The 17,161-nt window shown below is 39.8% G+C and overlaps 1 protein-coding gene across 1 annotated transcript in view; it reads right to left on the bottom strand.

The window, feature by feature from the left end:
- INTU (inturned planar cell polarity protein) overlaps nucleotides 1-12,407 on the bottom strand; it is a gene marked incomplete at both ends in the record, with an annotated part of 47,182 nt that extends 34,775 nt beyond the window's left edge. Inside the window, 2 exons of the mRNA XM_081999520.1 lie at nucleotides 6,784-7,370; nucleotides 12,268-12,407. Coding sequence (XP_081855646.1) covers nucleotides 6,784-7,370; nucleotides 12,268-12,407 — 727 coding nt within the window. The remainder of the gene's footprint in view (nucleotides 1-6,783; nucleotides 7,371-12,267) is intronic.
- Between the last annotated feature and the right edge of the window lie 4,754 nt (nucleotides 12,408-17,161).

The following is a 17,161-nucleotide window of genomic DNA, read 5'->3' as shown; positions in this document are numbered from 1 at the left end:
TGTAAGGCTGGCTTCATTTTGCCAGAAAATGCTGTATCACTACTGAAGAACTGCAACTTGATGTACAACTGAGAAAATCTACGTTTATCAGCATGGAATTCCCAGAATGGGGGTGTGTCTATGTGTTTGCAATTTTCCTTCTTTTCTTTTTGCCAAACACAACAGCATTCAAAGAATAGAGACTATAAAGTAACAGAATGAAAGACATCACTGGCACAATAGGAAGCATGTAAAATTATGAACACAGAATATATTAAAGCAGAACATGACCACAAGCTCTACCCAGTGTGATAATTAATGCCAGCAAAAGAGTTCATATAAGCAAGCGTTTCTTTGTTGGAGTTTCACATCTATATGTTCTTTGAGAATTGTTTCCTCCTCTTCAGCAGTATGAAAAACTTAGAGAAAGTGAGACTTAGATCTTCAGACATTGTCAGTCAAAAAAATTGCACAAATGTATTAAGTTTAATCTAATTTAATTTACTTAATGCTTAATCAATTTATGTTAAATGAAATACAAGGGTAAATGGCGTTTGCAATTGTTTAAGTTGATCTAACTTGATGGTTTGCAGAGTTAAGTCAGATTTTCCCAGACTAAAACATTGCTGAGTTTCAGATGTAGAGCAACATTTCACTAGCAGAGAGAAAAAAGTTGTACAGATGGTACTGCAAATACATTTTTAAACCACTCTTGTGCTCTTATGAAGGGGAGGGGGGGAACCCTCCAACTAACTCTTCAGTACAGAGATCAAAGGGAACTTTTTCCTTTTTGCTGAAGTAGATGTATATACTTACATAGACAAGGAGACATTTACATGAAATGTTGTTTCATAGCCTGATATAAAATAATATAAAATTTTGCTTTTTTGTTTTAGCTTTTTCAACAACATGGCTGTACACAAAAATTTTCCTGTATACTACTATATAGAATAGCACTTGACCTGCTCTTACTGGTTTGCATTTCTACCAGCCAGTAAGATCACTATTGTCTGTCATGAAAGTCACCAGAACATTGGAACTAAGCCTCACTCAGTTCCATTTTCAGAGACACAGTGAGCAACTGGAATAGAGGAAATACATTTTCTTCAGGCAGCTCCAGGATAACAGACCTTGAGTCAATAAATTTATCTTTAGAAAAATACATGTCCTTCCCTTTAAGGAATAAAGTAAGCATTTTTTTAATCCCATAATAATGAATAATCAAGCTTCCGAGTTCTATCACTTAGTGTAAAAAGATTCTCAGTCCACAAAGAAACCATAAGATGTCCATATACATTCTCCACACAATGACAAGCAGAACTGAATTTTACTAGTGATGGAACAGAGAGAGAAGAGAGAGGAATTCTTTCCTATTTTCTTTTTCTGTCTTTCCATCTTAACATTAAAGAAGACTTCTCACATCCAGTCAGTATTAGCTAAGAACAGTATATATTGATCTCAAGCACCTAGTTTGCATGCAGCTGATGAAATTATTCCTGCTTTTTTAAAGACAAAGTTTAGAAAAGTCTTTGGGACTGCTGGCATCCCTAAAATGTTTATTTCGGAACTGCCTATCACTTTGCCACATGAGGCACAGGTCTATTACTTTTGATAAATACCCATTCCCTAGAGAGAAACCTGCAAGCACCATTTCTAAAATCAGATCTTCTTTGCATTAAGCCAGGGGACACCGATGGATAAGTGAATACCACTTCCATACTGTAATGGGAAGTGAACATTTTTGGCTGAATTAAAATCAGAACCATGTTGCTCACATGGGACAGGACTGAGGACACTTTTTTCATGAAACCCTGATACTTAGTTTCCTCTGTTCTTGGTAATGACTTGGTGGAAGTACTTATAAATGTTCACATACTCCTTTCCAAAAAAGGCAAAGTATGGAACGCATTCTACTGAAGAAAGCCAGATCAATTATTCGCTTTATATGTTAGCAGACTGCTTTTACCCAAACCAATGCTGTTATGCTTCACGAGGAGATTAAAAGAACATAAACGACATCCCAAACTCCACAGCGAGAACACAGCAAAGCTTACGCAAGCTCTGTATTTCTATCTTGCATGCCCGACATCTCTACTTTGGAGAGCCTTTTCAACAAGGACACCATATATGGTAATTCCTCATGAAAATCTCCAACTCTCATAGTATTTTGGTCCTTTCAAGGACATTCTTCTGACAGGGCTCTTAGTTCCATGGTCTGCAAATGACAAAAACAGCACTTACTTCGACTATCCGAAGATGACTGCAAGTTGCTTATTTTTATATAAATGAATTCCTGTTTTAAATTTCTATAGCATAGACTGGTTGTTTAACAGACATACTTAGCTTCCTAGCAACGATGGCCTGTTTTACCAAAACTTCAGAACAGCAATATCTGCATGTTTACTATCAAAATGAGCAAAAATGACTACATAAACAACTCTTCATTCAGGGAAAACAAACAAATAACCCTCCCACAAAACATTAATAGAATTATTGGGTTAGAAACCCACATAAAACCATTTGTCAGTAAAGTTGATCCCAACCCCATTAAGCTTGCAATAGCAGTCTGCATCTTTTGCATATTTGTCCAAAACTGGATTATTATAGCTCATCTTTACTATCATCCAAGATTAATCCCTGTCCCTGGGTAGCTTTTGTATTTTTTTGACAATCGTACCTACTGAACAGATGAGAGAATTCATGCAAACCATTCAGATATTCAGTGATGAGAGCAGTAAGAACAGAAGATAATTTCAAAGAGGGTAACAACAGTATGCTCTGCTAGTGAAAAGAGCTTTCCTATATTTTCAGAGTCATTGAAATTACTTCTCCGTTTGTGCTATAGTAAAGATGACTATCATAAGCATTTATAAGAAGTATTCCCTGCTGTGAATCGACTAGGTTTCAATCTGAATGGGGGGGTATGATCAAATTATAATGGCATTTCCTATCAGAACCCTTATCTGCCTGGATCTAAAAGTGCATATTTAGTAGAGCTTTTTATCCTTGAAGATACACTCGAAGATGAGATTAGAAAGTTTTACACAGCAGACCAGACTTTGCATATTGTTAATAATGAACTCAAGCAGGCAAAAAGTTTTGCCAAAAATACAAAAGACACTTAAAAAACATGAGATAAAAGCAACTGTATTTCATCTTAACCAAAATGAAAGTGACAGCAAGAATTTAAAAATCAATGAGGGCTTTTTGGTTTTGAAAATTTAAGATGGATGCTGAACTGCTAAATATATTTTTAAAAAATAGTGAACTGATAAACACCACATGGATAGAGTGGCATCTTTTTACATATTTACAAAGCGGCAGGGTTTTTTTAGCTCGCAAAACTGCTGTCCTTACTTTCATATGGTCAGTGCCTGCATTCTACTTGGTTAATAAAGTACAGCAACAAGACTTACGACTTCCATATGCAATCTTAAAAAAAAATTTTTTTAAGTGTAATGCACAAATAATAAACAGATGTTTTAAGTGTTCAAAGCTATAAGGGATACACATTTCAGAATAAATTGAAGAAGCCACCTGAGGAAAGTGATTATTTAGGGGGGGGAAAAGCAGTTATTTCTACTAAAAAAATGTTAAAGCAATAACCACTTTGTAACTGTTTATTCAGAGTGCAAAAATGAAGAGAGATTAGTCTCCCTTACAATTCAACCTTGGTAGCCATTTAAGTGGCTACCATACTTATCACAGACTAACTAATTTGCCAATGAAAGTACAAAGTAATCAGTAACTTGGTTATTATTTAACAAATCACAAACCCACATCTCGGAAAAAATAATCTAGAGAGCTCAAATGTTAAATGAGGTGGGAGAGTTAGAAAACTCAGGCATAACCAGCAGGATTTTGGTAGCGGGGTGCTGCAGCAGGAGCGCCCTGTGTGGCAGGAGGTCATGAGCTGCCTTATGCTGCTCGTAGCCAGTTCTGAAGCTGGTGTAAGCAACTCACCACATACCAAAACATCACTTGGCCAGGCACCTCTGCCCAAACGTATCTAAGAGCAAGCAACAATCACTAGGGGAAGGGCTGTCGCCTGTGAAGGAGTCATGCTGCAGCAGAGGAAAACAAGAAAGCAGCAAGGAGCAGCAGAAGGAAAACATCACACAATCACCCACAATCTCTTGTTAACACTGTACATCCCAACCCCTTTGAGGTAACGGGTGGCACATGCAGTGAAAACAACAGTACCCAAGACAGGGAAAGGGGAGAGGAGAGGTGTTTGGTTGAAGCTGAGCCCTGAGAAGACAGGTGAAAAGGCATTTTCTCAATTGTTTGGGGTCTTGTTTTGTTTTCACCTTCTCAGCACCTTAAACAGCTATCTGAAGTTTTATACTAATTGGCAAAAAATTAAATTCAGTAACAACTCCCTGAGTCAAGATTGTTTGCCTGCAAACGTATGTTGCAAACTGGTCACCAGGAAGACCACAGAACAACACATTAAACACATACTAAGTATTTGCTTCACAAAAGACTACTAGAAAAAATGGTCTGCGCCATTGAAAGCTATTAATATATTAATAAGCAAAACAAGAGCATGTTAATATCTCTGCATATGCAGGCCAATGATGATGAACCAAGTTATAACCAAAGCAGCCAGCAGGCATGATGCTATACTGATCAGGGATTCCTCATTTGTGATGGCTCAAGCAGCTGCTAATTTTTGTGCAGATACTTCAATTTTAGACTGACCACAGGAATATTCTTTACTGACTGTTTCCACAATTCACAACAGGATTCCTAAAACTTACTTTTAACAACAACAAAAAAAGCAAATTTCTACTGTATTTTTCTTGAGCTTCCCATCCAATTCAGATCCTGTGAGACTGAACTACAGTTGCTTCTAAACCAGGCTTTGAGTGTATACCATACCTATCCCATCCTCTGACATGCAGTGGAGAAGCAGTAAAACAGACAGTTTTTTGTCCAGAACAAAAATTTTTTTACTCTATATTCTTTATGTAGACAGCACTGAAACATGAACATTTAATTTATGCAAAGCATCCCTATTTCTAGATACCACATAAAAATGCTAGAGTACTCAGTGTTCACTATAGATATATAATTTGAAAGTATTTTTATATGAAAATTATACATTTTATACTGTTGGCACAGAACACAGCTCATTTTCCTGGTTAAGAGCTGAATAACTACAGTATGCTTAAAAGTATTTGTTTCCAATGTGTAAAAACAAGGCAATATTAGTTGATGATAGCCTAGGACATATTAAACTCTTTAGATTAATTTAAATGTTCTTCTATTTAAAACAAACTAAAAACCCCACAGTTTTTGTCCTCACTAGCTCCAGATCAAGTACCATCTCCATTTAGGTTCGCTTTATCTCCTGGATCTGGTACTTGCCCCCACTGTTCTGATTTCACACCTGCTCGTACAAACATGCAGTGATATACAAATTTGTGTCCGAAAATTAACTTACAGGTTATAAATACCCACTCTTACACTAATGAGATTAAATACCATTAAGCAGATCAAGCTGAAACTCACTCCCTCCCCCCAAGTCTGCATCCCCCACTTCTTGACTAATCAGTTCTTTCTGGTAAAATTTGAAAGTTATCCAGTTTTCCCTCTGGAGTATTCTTTAGCATCCCTACCAAAAACACACGCTAGAAGAATCAGCCAGTCAAAGCACGATCTGCCTTTTTACACACACAACATTGGAATTTCAAAAGCACCCATGCTGATTTTGTGGGATTTGTGCTACTATAGTATTAAGATTGTCATGATCTTCTAACCAACATCAATCACATCTCTGTTCTCTCTCTACAAAGGACCAACTTCTATGGTGATCAAACAAACTTCCACCCCTTACAGACATAGGCTAGCTGTCTCACATTTACTGCCTCTGAGATTGGGGTCTTCTGAGTGCCAACTCTTTTTAATGGCCTGTTGCTGCTGGACGTAGGAGTACTTCTGCTCCTTCACTACCAGCCACTGAAGTTCATTCCCCTCCGTTATTCACGCTCCGGTGCTTGTCAGACCTTCTCTGACCCAAGTTTAACTTAACGACACCAGCAAAAACTAGACAAGCAGTTTTTCTTCTGGGTTAGTTTTCTGCCAGGTTATTTAGTTGCATCAGCTCATGGAAGTGTCTTACAAGAGCCAAACCAACACAAAGGAGAGCTGCTACACTGGCTCGCTGCCGCCTCAAACTGCAGACCCACTATGTATTTTGGATGCCTTCTGAAGGAGCAGCTGTTACACTTGCTAAACAGAAGAATATCCAAACAGGGCTGTGCAGAAAGTTTGTAACATACGAATATATCTTACTCAGTATTTTTTCCTCATTTTTATGGTATAAAATCCATTTAAAGCATATACAGCAAAGCTTTTTATCTAAGGGGGATGGTGTGGAAGAGAATTAAAACAAAATACAGTACTTGGCAGACAATAGCTCTTCCCCAGTCCCATTTTTCTACTGAGCAAATTCTGCAGTAAATTAAAGGTGGTGGTGGTGGTGTGTTTGTTGCTCCAAGTTCAAGCTGCTCACTCCCTGTATGCCCAAAGCATAGCCATCTCCTAACTATATTAACACCTTCTAGTTTAGGCCACATGTCTGAAAGCCACTAATATAGTAAAGTTGAATAGGTTACAAAACATCGGATGCAGTGACATTGATTTAAAATAATCCCTCAAGAACTGACAAAATAGTAGTTGTAAGTAATTGCTTATGTCTCAGGAATATTCCCATCAGCTGCCTCAAAAAAACGCAATTCTAAAAATCAACGTTTTAAAGGAGGAGTGCAGAAGTTAACTACTCATTCGATTACTTACCGATCAAGATTTGACCCGTTTTCATTGCTGAACTACCTGGCACCAAGCCATGTACTACAAGCTTCTCTTCACCAATTCCTCTGATGACTTTATCCTTCCTGCCTTGTTTCTCTGCTCTTCTGCTGCTCCATGAAGACTGATGGATGATCCCTACTAAGGCCTCCAGCAGTCTGTGCTGCTCATCCTCTCCAGCACTGTACAGTTTTCTGGGATTTACATAAACATATACATCTTTGTATTTTTGCTGAACAGTGGCACCCATTTTCTGAGTGGATTGGTGTTTCAATATGGAAGTAGGACCAGTGGAGTGCACATTACAGCTTCCGCTGCCTTTCTTACCAGATTGCTTTGGTAAAAGATTCTTTTTTTTTAATATTTTGGTCAGTTTCTTCAGTTCATACTTTCTTGCTTTTCGTGATCCCTCTTGAATAACTTCAGCTTCATTTTCACGAAACCGGACATGATTCACTGCCGGCATTTCTGGACAACTGTTCTGAAGCAGAGTTTCTTCTTCACTTTCACTCAATTCTAAATAAAATAATTCCCCATTTTTCTGCACAATATCCAACCATTCAGGCTCAAGGTCACTGTGAAAGAAAGAAGAATGATCAGTGACAGCTCTGATAAGGAAGACTGCTACACAAGTGATATCTGATTACTTCCAGTAGGTAGAGAATAGGGAGAATGCAAGGAAAAAAAAAGGAAAAAAGTATGTTGCCTCCTGAATATTGAAAGCTTAACTGCTTTAAGTTTGTGATGAGGGTAAGAGGTCTTCTTGGACAAATGATGGATATGGCAAGGAAAGACATCCCTCCCAGATGTTAAAAGAGTTTCTTCAGATGCCTTACAGGAAAATAGCCATTGCAAAAAGCAATATTCCCTCTTCTGAAAGCAAACAAAAAACCCCAACCACAAACAGTTTCTTTCACCAAGTTTTAACTAGTAATGGAGGCTTTCTCTTAGAGAAAAAAATGCTATCCTATTTGTTCTCTCCCATTATTTTTTTCCCTTATACATTTATAAGAAGGATTGTACCGCAAGCCCTTTGGAAAGACAAGATTAACATTTTTAGATCACCTCAATATAACCAAAAAACCCAAGATGAAATCTAGGTAACACTTTTTAAGACAACTTAAAAATAGCATACTCAAGCTTACATGCAAAAATACACAACAACAAAAAAAGGCAGCACTGCTATACAAAAAGTTCTAGCAGCTGGAATGGATCACTAAGTCATTAGCAACAAGCTGCTGCAAAGAAAAGGCAAAGCAACTACAGGATGTATTAACAGGAGTACCATCTGCACAAAAATTTTTGTCCTAATTTGGCAATGGCAAATGTCAACCACGTCCAGTTTCGGATAGAACATTTTAAGATGTAGTAACTGGAAGAAGTCCAGAAACAAATAGTAAGTAGTTTATAAACATGTTTTAAAGGGAAAGAGACTGAAGGAAATCATACTCTTTTGGCTGAGAAAAAACACAAAAAACAATAGCTGAGAGGTGACAGGCCAAATGGTCCACTCCCCCCACTCCAAGATGAACCACAGTGTATTGCTACAGAAGGGTGAGGACCAATATGGTCAAAGCAGGAGTACTTGGTGGTTTAATCCACCAAAGTATTTAAGTGAAATATTAAGAAACCTTTTTGATCACACACAGCCCCCCCACTCCTGTCCAAATTTAAAAAAAAAAAAAAAAAAAATCAGCATTAGCAGGTGATGTAAGCAGCATCTGGGATGTTCTGTATGGAAGATTTTCAGGAACAGACAAGACCAGTTCATTCTTCCTGACTAGATGACAGACAGGTCTCCCTTTCTATGAATCTGAGACCACACTGATGAAGATCTAATAATGGAAAACTAGAACGGAGACTTACATTATAATTAATATAATTAATTGTTTAAAGTTAACATACATTCATACATTTTATACTAGAATTAGCTAATTTTATGGAATAAAGAATGCGAATTTTGTTTAAAACTAGTATTATATAATTCAAATAGAGCATTAATTTGAATACACAGATAGATGATATAGCTTCAAAGCTTAGCTCAACAGAGAACATCATACAAACACACTGCACCACAGCACCTTTAAGGGCTCAAAGAGAAGATCTGGATGGACTAAAAACATAGAAAATACTGGCATTAGTCTCCTCCTGGAATCCCAGTGACTTACAGAAGTCTACAGATGTTGCAGACAGGAAGAAACATAATGCACTTTCTCTGCATTTATTAATTATTTTGCATAAGTTGATGGTTTCAAAAGAAGAGCCATGACCTGTGATAATGTGGCTATTCTTGATAACCATGGGAAAGTCAAGAGTTTGCATCTTCTACGAAGTCTTACTCAAGACCTTGAGTCTTTTACTCAAGGAAGTATCAGAATGATAACAACACATGAAGGCTGTTAGGGACAGACAATTATCTGATCCAACAACTCTCAAAAGCTGGTAGGTAAGAAGTAACACAACAGAGTTTTTCCTTGGTTTATTTTTTAAGAAGTACTCCTGCATTCTGGTACATGTAAGCAAAATTGTAAAAAAACCCAAAATTGATAAAGGAAACATTAGAAACTTGCAAAGAAACAACATTTGGGTTAGCAGAAACCCCTGTGATTTATGATAGCCTTTTTATTCCCTCTTTAAAAGGGATTGTGCTCTTTGAAAAAGCTCTTTCTTCTTTCGGGTAGGTATCAAAATTTCAACCTGGATGGCAGTTGATACACCCATGTTCTCTAGCTTCACTGTCTACGTTTATTAGAATCTACTATAGTGACCAAGGAAAAAAAGGGGGGGGATGTGTGGTGTTTACACCGGGTCCACTCAAACAGAAGTACTCCAGAGAGAAGGCTCATCAAAGGAAGGGCACAAATGGCAAAGTCACCCTATACGAATAATCTGATGAAGACAGAAAACTGAAAAAGTGTCACAATGGCACGAATTGCTCTCCTCAAAGGCATTTTCATGAGCATATTGTAAAGGAACTATCACTTTCTTAATATAAATCCGTACAGACATCTAAAAAAGCCAAGACTGAAACAAGAAGTCTCACCTGGGATGACAGTTTTTGTCTCTATCCTATAGTTTCACAACTGATTTAAAACAAGCTGGGGGGGGGGGGGGGGCGGAAATCTTGTTTCCATCTCTCTTGCCTTGTGCTAAACCAAGCACTTAGACAATAACCTGAGCTTCTATATAGATGTTGAAGCTTCAGTCAAGGGATCTAAAAATCTGGAAGACGCACGTTCTTCTAAGAGCACTTTTGCAGATCCCCCACAGATATTTCTTTGGGATAAATGTCTGGAAAAAACTGTGCCAAGTGAAATTGTCCACGTATGGAAGAAATATATACTAGAAACAACTGATCCAAGTTCTGATTCTGAAGCAAGAGAAGACGGTTCTCACCCAAGGAAACTCAGAAACAATAAATGGTTAAACATCTATGAGCCTTGTTTTAAAGCAATTAAAGAAAACAACAAATCAAGGGTTAACTATTTTACTGCACTGTATGATTAAACTCCACCCATATGATACTTTGCAGAAGTTAAGATCATAGTCTTCAGTTTTCCCCAACCTTCGCCTATGCAACAACAAAGTACAGCTTCAGACTGAAGCATCAATTTGGTATATGCAAAGCTGCCATCCTCTGAATAGCTATGACTGCCTATAGGGGCTCTGAGCCACCACAATTAGCAAAAGTGACAGCAGATGTTAAACTCTGTTAAAATAGACAAAACTATAAAAATACCCCAACAGAGAACTTTCACAATGGCATACATTAAGCATCCACTTCACAGCTCTGTCTGAAAATAGGCCTTGCACAAAATCCTAGGGCTCCAACAAAGCCGCACTTGCGTAACCCCAATATCTACCCTTGCATGAATGTTCCTTGGTGTATCTTGGTTTTGTCACATTAGCCGTCGTATCAACTGTCACAGGTTTATTCTGGAAGTCAGTAACTTTTAATTTAGAAAGCCATTCCCAAAGTTTTTCTTTCTTTAATTTAATCAAATATGGCTGATTATAAAACCACATAAAAATATACATATACAGAGGAACAAATGCCATTACCTTAAAATACCTAACAGGCCTATCTGTGTACCTGTTGCTTTCCAAAAGTGTACTCTGTTTCTCCCTCCCTTTTCATTACAAGTCACATCTCAACCTCTTGTTTCTATACTCAGAAGGCTGGAGCACTATAGTTCCAACAGAAAAAACTATTGGGACCTAAAATTGAGGCTTCAGAGGGATAGAAATTATGTATTTCAATTTATCCAACAGTATTATACCTTGTGTTCCATTTTGAAAACTGTGGAACACAGCTTTACCCCCTGAACACATACAAAGAATGCCAGTAAATAGGCAGTTTAGATAAAAGAATTGGAAAAGCAAAGAACCCAAATGCACACAAAACTAAACAAAAAGAAAACAAACACCACAGCATGGCTTCTAGCAGAAACATGTTACAGTCCAGTTCTGGCTTATAAACATAGGAACAAAATAAGGTGGTTGTACATCCAACAGCTCTGCTTCTCACTGAGCTGGAGGTATGGGACAACTACAAAATAAAGTATGGTTAAAAACACTTCAAACCTCTCCCACTTAAAACTTTTTCTTCTTCACAGCATTACATAATGAAAATGACACGCCAAATAAAATGCTACCAATTAGACACTGAAATACACATTTGAACCGTCAAGGAGAGTTGCTTTAGTACAGGGAACAGAACAGGGAACAGAGGAGAGAGTAAATTTTTATATGAATTAATAAAAAACACCAGTGGTTGCATATATGACTTTAAGATATGTATTGGTAGTAGCGAGTTGTCTTCTCACCTACCATTTCCCAAGAGACAGGCCACTAAAATAGGAAGACCGCACTTCCAATGCTAAAGCATTTATAATGCACGCGCCCGTCTCCCTTCCCTGTCTCGAGCAGTGTCCAGCTGGGATACGGGAATCAAGCCAAGGGCTACCCGCTAGCTGAACTCATGCTGCCCCTCGCCACGTCGCTTTTAGGGTTCTGCCAGAGAAACGCAGCCTTAGAAAGCAAAAAAAGCGTTCTCTGCTGGGACAAGCAGCACGCCGCCGCCAAGAGCTGCGCCCCCGGCCACCACGCACACGGCTGGCCCCGCTGGGGCAGCCGAGGGGAACACGCCCGAGCAACACACGGAGCAAAGGCTCCCCGGAGCAAGGACAGGGGGAAGCGGGAAGGTGCCCGGTCGCACGGCACCGATAAAGCTTCGGTCCCCCGAGCGCCCGCAGCGTCTTAACGGCGTTCCGTTAGGTTTCAGGGAAGCGAGTGAAAAAGCCGCTTTCTCGAGGCGTTTGCAGAGGCCGGGGGCGGCATGGGGCCGCCGGCTGCGTGGGCCGGAGAAGCGCACTAGGGGCTCCGCTACCAAGGGGCTGGGCGCCGGGAGAACCCGGGGCCGCGACCCGCCCCGGAGGCCCCGCGGTTCGCCCTCCCCCGCCCCGCCCTTACTCGGAGCTTGCGGACAGCGAGGTGGCGCAGGAGCCGCTGTCGCTGCCGCCGGCGCCCACAGGCTCAGCGCCTTCTCCCCTCGGCGGCTCCGTTCCCTCAGCAGTTCCGCGCCCGTTCCCGCCGTCCCACCCGGACGCCATGATACCCGCACCCCAACGCGCCGGGCGCGCACGTGACCGCGCCTTGCCCTTCCCATTGGCGGGCCCGACCCGCCGCCATGGAGACAAGGTGAAGCGTGAAGACGCGTCCTGCCCCCAGGCAGCCGCGCGCGGAACGTTAACGGTCGCGGCGGCGCCGCCTGTGAGGCCCGCGCCCACGGAGAACCCCGCCGCCAGCCGGCCCCAGGCCTCAGAGCACCAGGCCTTGATAAGCAGTAATTACGGCTCGCACCGCTGCCCGCCTCAGGAGGAGGTAAATGGTAGTTTTAGTGCAGCATCTGGCAGAAAGGCCGCTTCGCCTGCCTCCAAAAGGCTGGCAAGAATAAAAATAACCAACCATTTAAAGTGCCCAGCCTCCCCGCTTACTTCCTCAAAACAAACAGCTGAGTCTCACTAGTCCCTTGAAAGTCTTTCAGTTGGGTCAATATGGAACACATAATGGGGAACAGACTATTTATTTAGTGGTCTGATATCAAGGCCTCAGCAACAGTCCCATAAAAGAGACTATTAATGAAACTCATAGTCCTGGGGTGAGCCTCAAAGCGTTGCTTATAATCAAAAACTGATTTGGAGAAAGAAACATGAGGTAAATAGTAATTTTCATCAGGCCAAATGGTTAGCAGTGGAGTACTTCCGTGCTTGATGTTATGCTCCATTATAATAATTTAAAGTGTCGTAAGAAACTACTACAACTTCTCTTCAGGTTAGTCAGGAGAGCAGTTACCTTGGGGAGGAAACGCAAGGATGTGAGACAGACCCAAACAAGCCAGATGATTTGGCACCTTAAAGCACACAATGCAGTCTACAAATGCAAAATCATGTACAGTCAAGACAGAGAGAAAAAAACCCTCAGTTTTTAGGACTTAAATTATTCACCTCCATGAAAAACAAGACCCATGGCAACCCTGCAGAGAACTTGCTGTGTAGCTATGTCAGTAAACCTATCAGGACACGCATGGTGAATAAGGAGAGGGATGGAGAATAATTGTTGGAACATTTTTAATGTGTTGGATTTAATCTCTGCTCAGTGGGATATTTGCATAGCTTCAGCAGTGAGGTTTTATAGTGCTGGAGCACTATGTAGGAGTCACAGAATTCTGGTATGAAATTCCTGTGCTTGAAAGAAACTGTTTTAGGGAAGTGTTCGTTAATAAGTGTGATTTCAAGTGAATTAACAAACAGAATGTTTTGGACTTGTATCCATATGATTAAGGCTTCAACTGGAGTAATTAAAGATACCTACAGTAAATTTTGTGGCCATTCTGAAATGCCTGTACAGACCTGATGTTACAGATAAATCACCGTTGCATGGATTTTAAGACTACAAACCTATCTAAAGGAGGAGATAGAAACACCTACCTAAAGAAAAAGAAGTTTGTTCTAATATGTTTGCATTCAGTTTAAGAAAGGATATGGTAGATAATTTAAGGCTTTTTTCCTATCCGAGCTGGCAACAACCACTTCACACAAAGTATATAATCCATGCATGGTAGACAATTCTTTCAAAAAAAAAAAAAAAAATCAGATCTCTGATTGTTTCCAATTGTCAGAATGCAAGATATGCACCAACTTTCATTCTTTCTATCGCTTCCAGAAGAACAGGTGGAAAAAATATTTTAAAAGAATATTTTAGAAGTATCCCACTTTCCAAACAATTTACTTTGTGAAAACAAAACAGTCCGCATAAACAGCATTTCTAAAAGAGCCTAATGAGTTACGATTTTCTAAGAGGAATACTGCAGGAGTTAGAATTTTAATAGAGGTAGGTGAGATACAGTCCCACCCTCCCTAATTCTGCTTATATTTGCAAGCACTTTTAATACACTGAACAGCACACTGAAGTGTTTCTGTAGCGAAGTGATAGTCTATGCCAGATGGTCCTGTGTTAGTTATGTTAAATTTCACTGAGTTCAAGAGTTGGTTAATTGTTTCCAGTTGTTTGCTCAATAAGTGAGAAATACAGGCTCTCTAAAAAGGAGGCGTCAGTCTTCCACTACTTGCTATTTTATAGGGATAACTGTATCATGAGGGAAAGGATGATGGAAGATTTTTGTCCACTGAGAGAGGTAGTTGGGAGTCACCTAAGTATTCTCCTGAAACGAATGTGGAATTTTTGCTGCTGTGGGAACAATTAAAGATTGCAAGACATAATATATCTCACACAGCAGGGTTTTATTTTAGGGAAGACACAGATTTTCCCACACAATCCCTCTTGAGAGGAAAGCCTCTCATTTCTTGTGCATAAATATTAGAAAAAGACTTGAAATAATTTGTCTTCTGGCAGATCCTTTACACTTAGTCCAAGAAGTTGGGCTGATGCTTCTCACTAAGGAACCCATAAGCCTCCTATGCTAGATTGCTGTTATTAACAAGCAGATGGTAAAAATTTGCCACAGGGCATCATTGGCATCACTACTACTGCTCACCCTTACTGGACAAGTGGTTAATGAGCATTTAAAAGTGGATAATTAAAAAGCACTCTCTTTTGCCTTAAGGTTGTTCTGATTAGCCGTTCCTGCAAGGAACTAAATCCATGTGTGGAAATTCATTTCAGAACAAGAGTTCCTTGTTACTTTTTTGGCTTAACCTGCTTCAAACGCTATTGTGCTTTAACAATAACAGTCTACCTTGATCCACATTTATATTCAGGAGTAGATCGTAGCTAAAAGAGGACACACCAAAGAGATATACTGGTCCTTTCTAATAAAGGAGGAAAATAACTAGGGTGTAACTCTATTTTTTGGTACTGTTGCATGGATACTTATGAACCCCTACTCCAGCCACTGTCCAAGTTAAACTACTAACACTTTTTCATTGTTACATACTGCCAGCTAATTTTTTCAACTTGATGAAGAAATGAGGCTGGAGTTATAGTCTTTCCCAGCAGCTAGATGGGAGAGGGAAATTTAGGGTTAGTGTTTATGACTACTCTAACTTGCCAGGCCTGATCTTAGCAATTTTACCAGGACCCATGATCCACTGATGATATGCCAGACTGATTTCATGAATTCACATTCAGCAGGCATGTTGGGCCTGAATCGTGGATGTAGCTGAGCTCTTCTCTACACAGGCCTGAAAACTGGGAGAGGGAGAGCGTTATGCCTCTGCTATACTGGGGCAAACTAATGCTCCCTCTGCTATGAGTGAATGCCACCTGATACTTTGGAGTACCATAATGCCCATGAGGTGCCAATGCACTATCCAGGAATTCTATCAGATCCCTGATTTTTCAGCAATCTCCCCTTCTTCAGGGTCATTCCCCCTGCTAAATGCCAGCATGGGTGAGGAAGAGCATAGATGCAGTGCTGCCTCTGTACTATCTGAACAGTGCTCCAAACTGGGAGAGTTCTCTAACGACTGGATCTGCCAGCTTTCTGGCTCTTTTGTGCAGCGTAGGCAGTATAAACAGGCCATGGTAACACTGTGAGACAAATCACACTGGATATACCTGGACTACAGTTGAATCTGCCTTTCTTACACTATGTGTATCAACAACACTTCCAGTGTCCCTTTTCTTTCGCCCTCCTCTTCCATACTTCCAATTACAGCTCTTCATATTTGATAAAGAAATAGAAAGGACCGAGTGACTTCTTGTTGTTTCATTTTTTCCTTTCTGCTTATTTCCAAATCAGAGAATATTTCCAGGAAGGCTCTATCAACAACTGGACAGGCATAACATGATAAACGACAGATACAATATGATACATTACAAGCAGATAAAGCTAAGAGGAAAATATTCTCATCTTTCTGTAACAGTTCTGTTTCTTGCTGCTAACACCTGCATTACTCAAACATCTAAAGAAAAACTAACAGAAAAACTGGATTGGTAAAGAGTGACATTACAGACTTTCCAGCTATTGATTTTTCATTCCTCCAGTACACAGCATCAGCAAAAATGAGACAGAAATACGTTCCTCTTTTTTGAAGATTAGTGACAATACAGCTTTCCCCTACCCTGCCAAAGTCTTTCTTAAGAGACAAAAGGCATATTTCATAGGCATTCCTTAATAAACAAGATTTTGTGATTTATGAATAAGACTGCAACCCTTCTATTCACAGCTTTTCTGACATTATCACATAGAGACCATCCACAGCAAAGGGGCATGAATTGCATAGTGATACTGGACTGTTATTTTAATTGGAATATTTACATATAAGCAGACTAAATGGAGAATGAAGGTTACTGTTATGATCAAAGGAACAGAAGTTTTCTGAGAAAACACTCCAGTGCTCAATAAATAAAACAAGGCTGTTCTGACGTTTTAAGCTTTCTGTATCAACTTCCCTCTATGCAACTGGATCACAGAAAGTGTTTCAGAAGAAGAACATAAAAACAACGGAAGACAGCTATGATGAATTCAGGAAGACTAGTTCAAGTCATCTCATCCTTTTGGAAAACAGTCTTACAGAGTTAGGAGTTCCCCATCTAGCACAAAAAGCAGCTGTAACTTCAAATAAGATTTTTTCCCACTGCTTTTACTTCAAATCTACAGGCTTTTTTTAGGATCACCTGCTATGCATAGCAGGCATGTCAAGCATGAAAGAAAACCATTATTTGCAGTCAGTCAACATGCAAATGTTTCAAGTATGAATAGTACCTTATTACACTGGAAGTATATAAGCAATACCATGGGGCAGCATGTTTTTAATCCAGCTTTGAAATGGAACGTTTTTCTGTTAAGTCACTGACAAATGCATGCACAGGGTTTCAGATACCAGCGGGTCCGCTGTTAGCA

The sequence above is a fragment of the Phaethon aethereus genome (genome assembly GCF_964289735.1).
Source record: "Phaethon aethereus genome assembly, chromosome: 4".
Taxonomy (NCBI): domain Eukaryota; kingdom Metazoa; phylum Chordata; class Aves; order Phaethontiformes; family Phaethontidae; genus Phaethon; species Phaethon aethereus.
Note: the sequence above shows the minus strand (reverse complement) of the source record. Positions and strands in the feature narration are given on the sequence as shown.